The sequence below is a fragment of the Sus scrofa genome, chromosome 2 (genome assembly GCF_000003025.6).
Source record: "Sus scrofa isolate TJ Tabasco breed Duroc chromosome 2, Sscrofa11.1, whole genome shotgun sequence".
Lineage (NCBI taxonomy): Eukaryota > Metazoa > Chordata > Mammalia > Artiodactyla > Suidae > Sus > Sus scrofa.
Window position 1 is genome coordinate 97883315 of NC_010444.4, and position 13943 is coordinate 97897257.

The 13943-nt window shown below is 36.8% G+C and overlaps 1 protein-coding gene across 5 annotated transcripts in view; it reads left to right on the forward strand.

Moving 5' to 3' along the window:
- The window catches only part of ADGRV1 (adhesion G protein-coupled receptor V1), a 574200-nt gene that overhangs the window by 179667 nt on the left and 380590 nt on the right, over positions 1-13943 (forward strand). For all 5 annotated transcript variants that reach the window (XM_021085372.1, XM_021085373.1, XM_021085375.1 and 2 more), the window contains 7 exons: positions 2553-2728; positions 3530-3654; positions 6858-7015; positions 7106-7252; positions 7585-7692; positions 10900-11164; positions 11881-12003. In XM_021085372.1, the coding sequence (XP_020941031.1) occupies positions 2553-2728; positions 3530-3654; positions 6858-7015; positions 7106-7252; positions 7585-7692; positions 10900-11164; positions 11881-12003 (1102 nt within the window). The remainder of the gene's footprint in view (positions 1-2552; positions 2729-3529; positions 3655-6857; positions 7016-7105; positions 7253-7584; positions 7693-10899; positions 11165-11880; positions 12004-13943) is intronic.

Genomic DNA, 13943 nt, shown 5'->3' on the forward strand with positions numbered 1-13943 from the left:
AATAATTTTCTGTTCTTGCTACTAAACTATTTATTTATTTATTTATTTATTTATTTATTTATTTTTTGTCTTTTTGTGTTTTCTTGAGCTGCTCCCGCAGCATGTGGAGGTTCCCAGGCTAGGGAGTCTAATCAGAGCTGTAGCCACCGGCCTACACCAGAGCCACAGCAACGCAGGATACGAGCTGCATCTGTAACCCACACCACAGCTCACAGCAACACCAGATCCTTAACCCACTGAGCAAGGCAAGGGGTCGAACCTGCAACCTCATGGTTCCTAGTCAGATTAGTTAACCACTGTGCCACGACGGGAACTCCTAAACTTTATTTTTAAAACAGAGTTTAAAGTAACTGATTTTTATTTTTTTATTTTTTTATTTTATTTTTTTTCTTTTCCCACTGTACAGCAAGGGGGTCAGGTTATCCTTACATGTATACATTACAATTACAGTTTTTTCCCCCACCCTTTCTTCTGTTGCAACATGAGTATCTAGACATAGTTCTCAATGCTATTCAGCAGGATCTCCTTGTAAATCTGTTCTAAGTTGTGTCTGATAAAAGAAAAAAATTAAAAAAGAGTTTTTGTTGTTGACTCAGTGGGTTAAGAATCCAACTAGTATCTATGAGGATGTGGGTTCAAACCCTGGCCTTGCTCAGAAGGTTCAAGGATCTGGCATTGTAGTGTTGGTTGCAGACACAGTTTGGATCTGGCATTGCTGTGGCTGTGGCATAGGATGGCAGCTGCAGCTCTGATTTGACCCCTAGCCTGGGAACTTGAATATGCCGTGGGTACAGCCCTAAAAAGGCAAAAAAATAACTGATTGTATTAGCTTCAGATATTTTTCAAGTCAACTATGTAAAATATAATAATTCTAATAAAATATGTTATATTTTAAACTGTGTCATCTAAAAACAGTTCATCTAATAGTTAAATAAGTTTATGACCATTCTGTATAAACTTCAACACATTTTTGAATTTATATTGATTTGCATGTCTGATTTTTTCATGTTTTTAGAAATTTAGAACCTTTAATTGATTTGTTCAGACACTTAGATCTTGATATAGATTTGTATCAAATTTGAAGTATTTTATGAATTTGCTGTTGGTTCATAGTCACATGCTTTTTTTTTTTTTTTTTTTTTGTCTTTTGTCTTTTTTTTGTTGTTGTTGTTGTTGCTATTTCTTGGGCCGCTTCCACGGCATATGGAGGTTCCCAGGCTAGGGGTTGAGTCGGAGCTGTAGCCACCGGCCTACGCCAGAGCCACAGCAACGCGGGATCCGAGCCGCGTCTGCAACCTACACCACAGCTCATGGCAACGCCGGATCGTTAACCCACTGAGCAAGGCCAGGGACCGAACCCGCAACCTCATGGTTCCTAGTCGGATTCGTTAACCACTGCGCCACGACGGGAACTCCTCACATGCTTTTTAAAAAAGTTTCAAATTTTATTTTATTTAATTCTTTGTATATTTTAAATTTATTATTATTATTATATAAGTTTTTAGCTGAGCCCACAGCATGTGAAAGTTCCTGGACTAGGGATTGAACCCACACCACAGCAGTCACCTGAGCCACAGCAGTGACAATGCTGAATCCTTAACCTGCTGTGCCACCGGGAATTCTGTATTATTATATCTTTATTGTGGCATTTTTTTTTTCTTAAAAGGCTCTTTCACAGTGTGTTTGAAGACCTTTCTGTTCATTAGGCAAATTTTAGAGCAAATTGGATTAAATACTTTTTCTCTCACCAACATAACTTTTTCCCCACATGTTTTTATTTTGAGGTATAAACAGTAAAATACAAAAATCTTGTGTGGTTTGTGTCTTACTTATGCCTCAGTGACTTTAAAAAATACGTATACACCAATGTAACAACCACTCAGATTAGTATATTAAACATTATGTCACACAGAGGTTTCCTTTTTGTCCCTTGCCCTCCCATGAGTAAAGTGTTTTCTGGTTTCTAGCACTGAAGACTCATTTTGCTGATTCTTAAACTTCTTATAAATAGAAGCATACAGTATGTATTCTGGCTTCCTTTAGTCAACATAGTTTTTGGTTGTACACATGAGTATTTGGCTCTTCTTTTATTGCTCAGTAGCATTTCATTTGATAGACCACAGGTTGTTTATCTGTTGTCCTGTTGATAAACATGTGGATAGTTTTTAATTTGTTGGTGGTATGGCCATAAGTGCTTTTAAAAGTGAATCCTATGACACATGAGACTAATGCAGTTATGTGGTTAGGGCAGGATTTAAAAAAAAAAAAGGAGCAACAATAAAGACCTAAATGTAATCTAAATGTAATTTTTTAATCTCAGTGATATTTTTGAAGGCCTTAAATATTTATTTTCAGACATTTCAGGGCAATATATCACAGAGTTGAAAATCTTAAAAGTTGAAACAATTTTAACATTACGAGGATCAGTACTAAAATAAAAAAGAGGCAATGTTTTCCAAAATATTATTTTGTTGTCAAAACTATTTAGCCCGTTACTCTAGACGTGTATTGCAAAAATACTGAATTCCAGTATCTTTTGATTATGTTTTCAGGCCCTACACATATCTGCCGTATTGGACACGGAGCCAGAGATGGATGAGCATTTTGTTTGCACCTTGTTTAATCCAACTGGAGGTGCTAGACTAGGGGCGCATATTCAAACCCTGATAACAGTTTTGCAAAACCAGGCCCCTTTGGGGCTCTTCAGTATCTCTGCAGTTGCAAATAGGTATAGTTTATTCATAAGGAAATTTTCACTTTTGAAGCTAAGTAGGAAGTATCTTTTGGTTTGAAATGCCAAAGAAAATTGATCTCTAATTATTGTGATGGGAACTTTTAAAATGAACTCTAGCAGCCAGACCCAGAGAGACCGTAACAGGGAGCATGAAAAACCTAATTCATGTCCTATAGAATGATGTTATTAGAATTTTTATTTTCTCAGAATCCATACTTTCTGGTAAAAGCACTATTCTATGTTTTCAATAATAATAAAAAGTGAGAAATAATATAAATTATGTTTAGTTGCTCAGACCACGTGAATGACTCTTCAAACATATATTAACATGTTTGTAGTTAAAAAATTCCTTCTGGAAACTGAAAACTTTTTTTAATATCCTAGAAATATTCCAATAGATCTAGTTTTATCAATATGTTAAGAGTTTTCTGATTCATTTTTTCTCTGTTAAGTATGTTTAGTTTATGTGAAGAGAAACTTAGGAATGACAAAGTTTTACTTATTTTGGAATATGTAGTGTGAAGTTAACTGAAGCTACTGTCTGTATTTTCTTACCATTATAGTATTAGATCATGATGCTTTTAAAGATCTTAATAAGTGAATATTTTTGAGCTCTAGGTTCTAATCTTCCTACTGTATAAAGTTTGTGGATGGATCTCAACTTGTTTAAAGTGTATTAAATACATAGAAGCAATGTGATAGAGATATTTAAAATGTGGAAATTATTATTAATATTAATAAAAGAATATTATTAATATTCTTTTTCTGCTTTCTGTAACCACTTGTTTCTTTTAGCGCCACCTCTATAGACATTGAAGAAGCCAACAGGACTGTGTATTTAAATGTGTCACGTACCAATGGCATTGATTTAACCGTGAGTGTGGAGTGGGAGACAGTTTCTGAAACAGCCTTTGGCATGAGTATGTTCACTTTCTTTTAAGAACAAAATTCTATAATTAAGAAAGATTGTATGTATAAGATTGACATTTTTCCCCCTGTGAATTGTATCCTTTAGATTTGTTGAAGATGGAGAACAGATATCTCATTCTTTTATTACATTCACAAATATTTATTGAGTGCCTGTCCTGTGCCAGGCATGGCTCTGAACTCATGAAGCTTAGAATTTAGTGGGAGACAGAAATAAATCAAAAAGGAAAAATCAATGTGTAGTTTAAACTATGATAAATGTTTTGAAGGTAAGGTTCTAAGTGTTGTAAGAACATAAAGAAGTGTTTCCCAGGGGTATTGATGTTTGAACTAAGACTGAACATTGAGTTGGAGGAATATGGAAGAGAAAATGGAAAACAATCAAGGCAGAGGTCTAGAGGCATAAAAAGGCATGTAAGTGAAGAATTGAAAAGTGAACACTGGGTTTAAAAATAAGGGAGAGTGTGGAGTTTGGAGAGTGGATGACACCAGATCATTCCAGAACTTGGAGAATATGTCACATACATTAGTCTTTATTGTAGGGTTATGGAAAGTCTCTGAGTGGTCTTGGCATGAGGAAGGGTTCCCATGCATGTATGGAGGTAGTATGATCACATTTGTATTTTGAAGGTATCTTTTTCGGTACCATGTAAAGAATGGATTGGCACAGGAGAAATGACAGGATGAAAGGAGGTAAACAAAAGGACAAGTGATTATAGCTTAGACCAGTTTGTGGATTGGATGTGAAGAAGGTGCTTGCCATGTCTCATGGGTTTTGAGCTTGTGCAGTTGGATGGAGAGTCATGCCATTCAGTAAGAAAGGGAGTACTAAATGGGAATAAATGTTATTTTGGTGATGGGGGTAAAATATTTGAATTCGAGTTAACTTGTTAGAAGACATTTCTCTAGACTCAAAAGGAGATCTCTGCTGGAGAGATACATGTGTGAATCTGTAGCGTACATGTTACTTTTCAAGTCATGGAAATTGATGTAAAAACCTGGAAAATGAGAATGAAGATAGAGAAAGAATGAGGACTGGGCTCTGAGAAGGCTCACGTTGAATGGCTAGGGAGAGGAGGAAGAGACTTAGAAGACCTGGTGAGACACCCAGGGGAATGTGGGATTGTAGACAGCAGCAGAAGAGCATTTTATTTTATTTTATTGTCTTTTTAGGCCACAACCATGGCATATGAAAGTTCCCAGGCTAGGGGTCAAATTGGAGCTTTAGCTGCCGGCCTACACCAGAGCCACAGCAACGCCAGATCTGAGCCACATCTGAGACCTACTCTACAGCTCACGGCAATGCCAGATTCTTAACCCACTGAGTGGGGCTAGGATTGAACCCATGTCTACGTGGATACCAGTCCGGTTCATTAAGCCTGTGCCACCATGGGAACTCCAGAAGAGCCTTTTAAAAAGAAAGAAGTGGTGCATTGTGTCAGTTCCTGGTTAGAAGTCCAGTAAGATTAGAACTGAAAAAAAAAAAAAAAAAAAAAAAAAACACTCATGGTAGTTAGCAATATAGAAGACATAAAATAGCAAGAGCTCTTTGTGTAGAGGAATTAACATTTTGAATGGAGGTGAGGGAATGGAGACCTCAGATGTATACAAGTAGTTCAGGAAGTTTGGCTGAGAACATAGGACCTTGCAAAAGTAGTGATGTTATGTAGAGGCCAGGGCTTTTTATTTATTTGTTTAGTTTAATGAGACCTAAGCACATGTAAATGTTCATGAGAAAGGCCTTGTAAGTGGACAGGATTGAATATTTAGAAGAGAGAGGGGATAATTAATAATGGTACATTTGCCTAAAAGGCAGGAAAATCCAAAAAAGGTCCAGTAGGATCTAAAAGGGACCCAAAGAAGAAAGATGGTTTCTAATCCAGAGTTACCTCATTAGAGTTTGGAATCTGCATGTGTTTTGTGGAAGTGCTTGTGAGAGTATGTGTTGGAGATTCTTAAATGTCAGTAGGCATTGTTTATTCTTCATTCACCATCTTCCTGAACTACGGTAGGGAAGGATTTGACCTTATGACCAAGACTTCAGTGCAGAACACTCGGACTCTTAATGAAAAAGCTGTGGTGGCAAAACAGGACTTTAAAATACTGGATTTCTAGGAAAGGAAATCATTAGTGGCTAGTACATAAAAGGCATTGGCATTATGACTTTTTTTTTTTTTTTGGTCTTTTTGCCTTATCTGGGGCTGTATCCATGGCATATGGAGGTTCCCAGGCTAGGGGTCCAATCGGAGCTGTTGTTGCCGGCCTACGCCAGAGCCACAGCAATGAGGGATCCGAGCCCCATCTGCGGCCTACACCACAGCTCACGGCAATGCTGGATCCTTAACCCACTGAGCAAGGCCAGGGATCGAACCTGCAACCTCATGGTTCCTAGTCAGATTCGTTAACTACTGAGCCACAATGGGAACTCCTGGCATTATGACTTCTTGAACTAAGTGAATTTCAGGTTTGGCAATCTAAAAATGATCATTAATTTACAAGGATCCTAGGTCTCAACCTTGACAGTTGTTTTTTGCTGTTCACGCCATTAACTCAGTTTAAAAAGAACTAACTTTCATGGGAAACTGTCATGATAATAGAACATAGAAGGTTTTTAAAAGATATTCTTCATTAGATAGGGGTTTTTGTTTTTGTCTGTTTAATTGCAGTTTAGAATTTTAGGACAAGTATCTGTTATAGCAGGCTGGTAAAACGACAGCCATTTGTAGTAGGTGAGTCTGCTTTGGCATTCTTAAAATATGTATGGGGATAGTTTCAAAATAATAGTATTAAGTTATTCAAAACCCAACATTTAGCATGTTTCCATCAAAAGTATTTATTTTTAAAATTTTCTTTATATTTTCATCATCTTTGTGAAAGCTGATTAAAATCAGGCTGAACGTATTTCCTTTTAAAGTGCATATTTAGTATTTATTTATAAATGTACTCTGGAAACCTTTTGTGGGTTTAGTGCAGGGTAGTAACAATTTTTCGTGGCTTTGTAAGTTGCTATATTAGTTACTGTTTTGAAGTTCTTTAGTTTGTCTCTTTCTCACACACATACACATGCACACACGTCATGGAAGCATTTCTATTTCTAGTAACAAACTCACTGGTTTCATTCTTTAAACAATAAACATAGAATAGATGAAGTTTGGAGAGGGTTTTACACAAGCAAATCATGATTTATGTTTTTCAGGGGGAATGGATGTTACGTTTTCTCTATTTCAAAGTTTTTTGGATACATCGGCTTCTGGCTGGTGTTTCTTTACTTTGGAAGATGCAGCTTATGGTATAATGTTAAGAAAATTGTCTTCTACTGTTTACCGTTGGCAAGGGATTTTTGTTCCACTTGAGGTAAACATCACTTATTTTACGGTACACCGAGTAAAATGTACATACAGATCTTGGATGCCTCAAGAGTGACTGTTATTCTTTTTTTCCTAGGATTTTAGTATAGAAAATCCTAAAACTTGTGAGGTCTTTAATATTGGTCTTTACCCCTATTTTGTGATTATGCATGAAGAAAGAGATCAAGAAAAGCCTTCTGTTAACAGTGTGTATACATTCACATCTGGATTCAAATTATTCCTGGTAAAAAAAAAAAGTTCACTTTTTTAAAAGATTGCTTTATTTAAAAGAAAAATCAGATTTGTGATATTGCGCTAAATAGAAGATAGTGTATGTTCTATGTTAATGTGCAAAAGGGCTTTTTGCAGGTTTGATACATATTTTAGCAAGGTGTCTTAGTCCAGTGATATTTTTGTCTTTCTTGAAATGATACCTAGATATGCATACCTAGGGATCAGAATAATTTTTCAAGTTTTGAACTTCAAATATTTATTCAGACTACTACTGTATTCACAGCTTTTCTTAATTAAATTTTTCTTTAAATTTTTATTCCCACTATTCTGTCTTCCTTGCAGGTACAAACAATCATTATTTCTGAAAGTTCTCAAGTAAGATATTTTACTTCAGACAGTCAAGATTATTTAATTGTTGCAAGTCAAAGAGATGATTCTGAATTAACTCAGGTTTGATCTTCTTTTTTTGTCTTTTGTCTTTTTAGGGCTGCACCTATGGCATATGGGGGTTTCCAGTCTAGGGGTTGAATTGGAGCTGTAGCTGCCGGTCTGTGCCAGAGCCACAGCAACACGGGATCTGAGCCATGTCTGTGACCTACACCACAGCTCATGGCAACGCTGGGTCCTTAACCCACTGAGCGTCCTCATGGATACCAGTTGGGTTCACTAGCCACTGAGCCACAACAGAAACTCCAGGTTTGATTCTTTTAAAGTGAATTTTTTTTCTTTTTAATACAATGATTGAAACACATCAAAGGTATAGTCTGTAGGTTTAGTATAAAAGAAAACCAAAACCTTTTCTTTTTCTTTTTGAGGCCACACCTGTGGCACATGGAAGTTCTGAGGCTAGTGATCTAATTCGAGTTGCAGCTGCTGGCCTGTGGCACAGCCACAGCAATGCCAGATCCTAGCCTCATCTGCAGCCTACATCACAGCTCACAGCCACACCCTATCCTTAACCCACTGAGTGAGGCCAGGGATCAATCCCACATTATCATGGATACTAGTCAGATTTGTAACCTTCTGAGCCACAATGGGAAGCCCCCCCCCTTTTTTTTTAGAAAACCAGAAGTCGATTGTGGTAAAGTAGTAAAGAAGAACATAGATGTTGATTAGTCATAATTAATTTTAAATATTAGAGTTATAAATATCATTTTGTATTCCAGAGCTAGAGCAAGTATAATAATAAGCACGAGCATTTAATTAGCCTTTATTGCATTGGAAAACATTTTGGAGAAAAATCACATGGCTAGATAATTGGTATCTTTAAAGTTTTATGATAAATATTGCCAAATGGACACACAACTTCACCCCAGATATCCCATATTTCTCTAGTAAAATGTATCTCAGAATCATAATAATATTTATTTGATAATTTCTGTCACTCCTCAGACCCGCATTCCTGTTTCTCATCTCCTCATTGTCAGCTCATGAATTTGTTGAAATGCAATCAGAAAGGAAATTATTCATCTTCCCAGCACCAAATTCAGAAACCCTTATGAAAACCAGTCTTATTCCTCCCTCCTGTTACAGAGGCAGAAGTGTTTCTTCTATAAAAGCCAGGCTTTGGATGTACATGCTCCTTGTATGGGTTAGTTAGTTATTCCCTGTAGTGCCAATGTAACTACCATCTCTCTCTCTCTCTCTGACGAATTATTACAATCAGCATAAAGGCAGGTTCTCCAAGCTTGAGAGGTAATTTCTCTCCTGGTCTCATCCTCCTTTACTTTCTGTTTCTTTTCTCTCCTTTATAGTAAGTTACCTTGAAAGAATTTTCTTCTTGCTTTGTAAACATCCTCATGGTCATTGAAGACACCTGATAGATAGAGTGGATGTTTTTTTCTGTCACTATTTTACATCGCTTCCCATCAGCACTTGATTGTTGCCTCATCTTCAAATACAAACCGTCTCTTCTCTTGATCTTTTGAAACACTACACAGATTTTCCCTTTGTCTTTCTGTGTCATCCTTCTCAGTCTCCTTTACCACTTCCTTCTTCCTTTTCTGAACTTAGAGATATTGGCGATTTTCAGGTTCAGTTTTGGCTCACATTTCTTTTTTTCCTTCTCTTCACTCACTCTGAGTCCTTTTATCAGTATTATTGCTTTAAATATCAGCTATAGGCTGCTTCCTAAATTTGTCAGTAGACTTACTTTCCTCTGTAGGCTAGTCTTCATGTCGAATTGCCTGTTAGCATATCCACTTAAATATGTTTTATGTCTCTAATATTTAACATATCCCAAACTAAAATTTGGAATTTCTCTATAAACTTGTTCCAACTGTTTGCTTTCATTTCAGGAAATAGAAACCTCATAAATACAGTTACTTAGAGTAGACTGCTGGGTTCTGTTTTTCTTGATTTTACCTGGTTAATTCATTCCCGTCTAATTTATTATTAAGTCCTTCTGATTATATCTCCTGATGCCAGTATAGATATTTCTTTCTACTCTGCTTCTTCCCTAATCCTGGTCTCCCTTACTTCTCACCACACAAACAGAGTAGCCTCCTAGCTGCTTTCTGAACTTCTCTGACCTCCTCAGATCTATGTTCCAAGTAGCTGGAGTAATCTTTAAAAATATTAATTCATATTGCTCCTCATTTTAAAATTATACAATGATTTCCAATTATGTTTGGAAGAAATTCTAAAGTATTTAATAACCCTGCTTCTTCTTTGTCCAGCACAGTACTAAGTTATGCCCATTGTCCTACAATTATTACGATTGTCTCTTTTATTCTCTAAAGGATCCCTGTGATAAATTAAATGCTAACATAACAAAAGGTACCTCATGGTCTTACCTCTCCAGTCTTACCTTCATTCCCACAGTGCTGTCAACTTCGTTCCAGCTGGACCAGTTTTCATTGAGGTTATGGCAAACTTTTTCTGCTTTAGCAACTTTTTCATGTCATTCTTTCTAACTTTATTTAGAAAGAATAAAGGTTATTTATTTAATAAATAATTTTCTCTCATACCATCCTGATTATTTCTTCAGCCTTTGCCTCATTTGGAAACTCATACATTTATTTAGTTATTGATATGTTTATTGTCTGCCTTTTCCTAGTGGTTAATAAGATCCATAAAGGGAAATTGACTCTGTCTGTAACATCTTGCATAATGCTTGACTGAATAAATACAATTCTTTATGACATTTACCAGATTGCGTAAGAAATCAGCTAGATTAGGGGTTTTCCTTTAGTTTTAAATACATGAACAGTCACCACAAACGGTATGCATTGCTACCTTCAGGACTAAAAAGTTTCAGTGTATCTCTTTATATTCTATTACTTGAGTAGTGGCTAATAACAGTACAGCATTGGAAAGTTTCTTATCCAGTTTTAAATATTCTCCTATTTTTGGCTTCCCATTCTCTTGCCATCACCCTCCCCTGCCCAAATATGTATTTGAAATTGATTTATTTTCAGTTAACTTTTCTGCGTTCATTCTGTGTGTGTACTCAGGCACACAGACACAGACAGACACAAACACTCAAATAAAAAGCAAGAAAGCAATGATAGTGTGAGCTCTGATATTTTTTCATTTAAAAATGAAAGTATCTTCCTAACTAAAGGGTCCAGGGGAGTAAACATATGATATTGGCTATAGTCTTGCAAGTGCTGAATCCTTGGTCATAAGGGGTTTGTATTTGAACATTCCCTGCAGGTCTTCAGGTGGAATGGAGGAAGCTTCGTGGGGCACCAGACACTGCCTGTCCGAGGTGTGCTGAGCATGGCCTTGTTCACCAGAGGAGGCACTGTGTTCTTAGCCATTTCTCGGGCCACTGCCAGGTCAAGCTCCCTTTTACTCAGGTGGTCTGGCAATAAGTTTATTAACTTTCAAGAAGTACCCATCAGTGGAACAAAACAGGTGGAAGCCTTGACTTCGGGCGATGATATTTACTTAATTTTTGCCAAAACTGTCTTTCTAGGTGAGACGATATACTCTTTGCAATGCATGCATAGTTATCAAAGTTATCTTGCATTCATATAGCATGTTCATATGAAAATGCTCTTGTAATAAATTTTTAGCTAATCTGTAGATTGTTTCTTGATGGATCTAAGTATTGACTCTCAGCTCACAAATGGATTTTGGGAAAAAAGAAAAACATTTTAAATGTTATGTCCATAACTTTAAGTGTTCTGAACCACTGCTTTAAATATATTAAAATACAATCAGGGATGGGTGGGTAGAGTAGAAAGAATTATGAAGATTTTATACGCAAGGTGCAAACATGTAACTTTTTATATGACTCTGCTTGGGATAGTCTGAAGTGGTAATGAGTCATGGTAAGCAACTTCTGATGGGACCATTTAAAAATATTTTCTGAGTACAAATATGCTTTTTTCTACTGAGTAGACCTTTCACAGGTAAAATTTCAACATTCCTAAAAAAATAAAACATTTGTTTATTCTTTTGATATCAGAGCAATATTAGTAGCTAAAGCATGTATATCCTTCATGTAGTAAAAGCAAAAATACTTTGGAAGGTTTCCTTCTGAGTTGTATTTTTGTTTAATTGAACGAATTCTGAGAATGTCCTCCTGTTTGTTTTTTTAATTAAATTTAATGTTTTTATTATGTAATTTTGTCATTTTTTTCCTGTAAATTTTTGTCTTCAGATTTGACTTTTATTCTATTGTTGTAGGAGATCAGAATTCAGTTGAAATTTTCATCTGGGAGACAGGACAGTCTTCTTTCAGATATTTTCAATCCCTAGATTTTGCTGCTGTTAATAAGATTCACTCCTTCACACCAGCCTCGGGAATAGGTAAGGACGTTTAAACTGCTAACCAGTCCTAAAGGCAGTGTGAAAAGCTAGAATGATTTTCATCTCTTTGAATTAGAGGTCTTCTCACGTTTCCAGACTCTAAGGATTTTAATAAGGGTATAAAATCAAGATCTCCACAATAATACTTCTAGAATTCCTAGAATTTCCAAAGGATAGATACTTTTAAAATGGGCATTGTGCTTGAGAAGAATCAGAATGACAGAAATAAGGGGGAGATAAATAAAGTAGTGAGGGATAAATGAAGGTAATACATTGCTTTTGTCTAGGGAATAGTGAAGAGTGGCATTGCATTATATTTTAAAACATGAAAGGGTTTATAAAGGGAGATAAAGTATCTGCATTTAAGATTTTTTTTTTTTAAAGTCAAAAAATGATTGTGGAGAATTCTGGTGTCCTCCTTCACACGTTCAACATTCTTTTGCAGTTGAAATCCTTTCTTGGTCCTCTATACTTCAAATCCACAGGTCAGAAATATAAGCAGTATTTTTAATTTCAGTGATTTTGGAAACAAAGTCTGTTAGTGAGAACCCAAGGAGTTAATGCTGTCTGGAGGCTGTAGGATTAATTTAGAATTGGTAAGAAATCACTTAGGGAGAGGAGCAGCTAATGACATTGAGGTGAAGAAGCCAAGGGCCTGGTGAGGTTGGGGGGTGCTTCCGAGAGCAAGTGTGAACAGCGCAGGGGGCACATGTATAAGACAGTGTATCTTCTGTTGAGGTGTCCAGAGGACCTGAGAAGCCAAGCCCGAGTGGCTCAGCAGGCACATCTGAATGAATCAGGGTTCTACTTTTCAAATAAGACTCAGCAATTCTGTGTGAATGAAACATCATCTATTAATCAGGCAGTCCATGATTAATAAGGGTTTAAAGTTAGGAAGAATTTCTCCCCTTCAGAGACTTAATGTCTGGTTGGAGAAGCAAGAAAAATAATTAATACTTCAAGGTAGAGTACAAATACCATTTGCTATGTGAGTGATAGAATTGGAGTAGTTAAGAGGTCTAAGAGGGGAGCTTGAACTATGCCTGAGTGGATTGGTAGGAAATATGGACAGAGGAAAAGGTGTGAGTGAAGGAGAGAGGCAGAAGTGTCTCTGGCATTGAGGGCACAATGAACAGACTTGGGTGGTGAGGGTAGAGGCTTAGGCTCAGAAGGTGGTGGTGGTAGGTTTGGGAACATAGGCTAGAGTCTGGCAAGAAGGTGTGGAATGTTGGGCCCAGGGCTTTGAGATGGGCCCAGGGTAGTCTAGTGGATCCCAGACATTTTGGTCTTAGAAACTTTTCACTCTCTTAAAAAATTTGAGAACCTCAAAGAGTGTTTGTTTGTGTGGACTGTGTCTATTGGTATTCACTATATGAAAAATTAAAGCTGAGAAATTTAAAAGATATTTATTGAATTCATTTAAAAATGATAGCAGTAGGAGTTCCTTTGTGGCCTAGCTGGTTAAGGATCTGGCGTTGTTGCTTCTGTGGCTCAGGTTCAGCCCCTGGCCTAGGAACTCAAAATGACAGCAATAAACTCATTACCTGTGAACATAAATAACATATATTTTAACTTTGAAAACCTAGGATTTCCAAAACAAAAACCGTTGTAAGAGTGGTGTTGCCCTTCTTTAAAAAATTTTTTTCAGGTGTCTTTAATGTTTGTTTTAACAGCTGGATTCTCGTGTCTGTGTCTAATTCAGCCTGTTGCAATAATATCAGTCATCTGGCCTTGGGAAGATCCCCCTCATGCACTCACGAGAGAATGACAATGAAGTAAACAAACAGCATCTTAGTATTATTAGGAAAATAGTTTTGAGCTCACAGGTCCTCTTAAAGTGTGCCCAGGACTCTTAGGGGTCCCTGGACTCACCTTGAACATTCCTGAGGTAGAGATATCCTTGAAGGCATTTCAAAGGTGGTGGTGATCCAGGGTGTGTC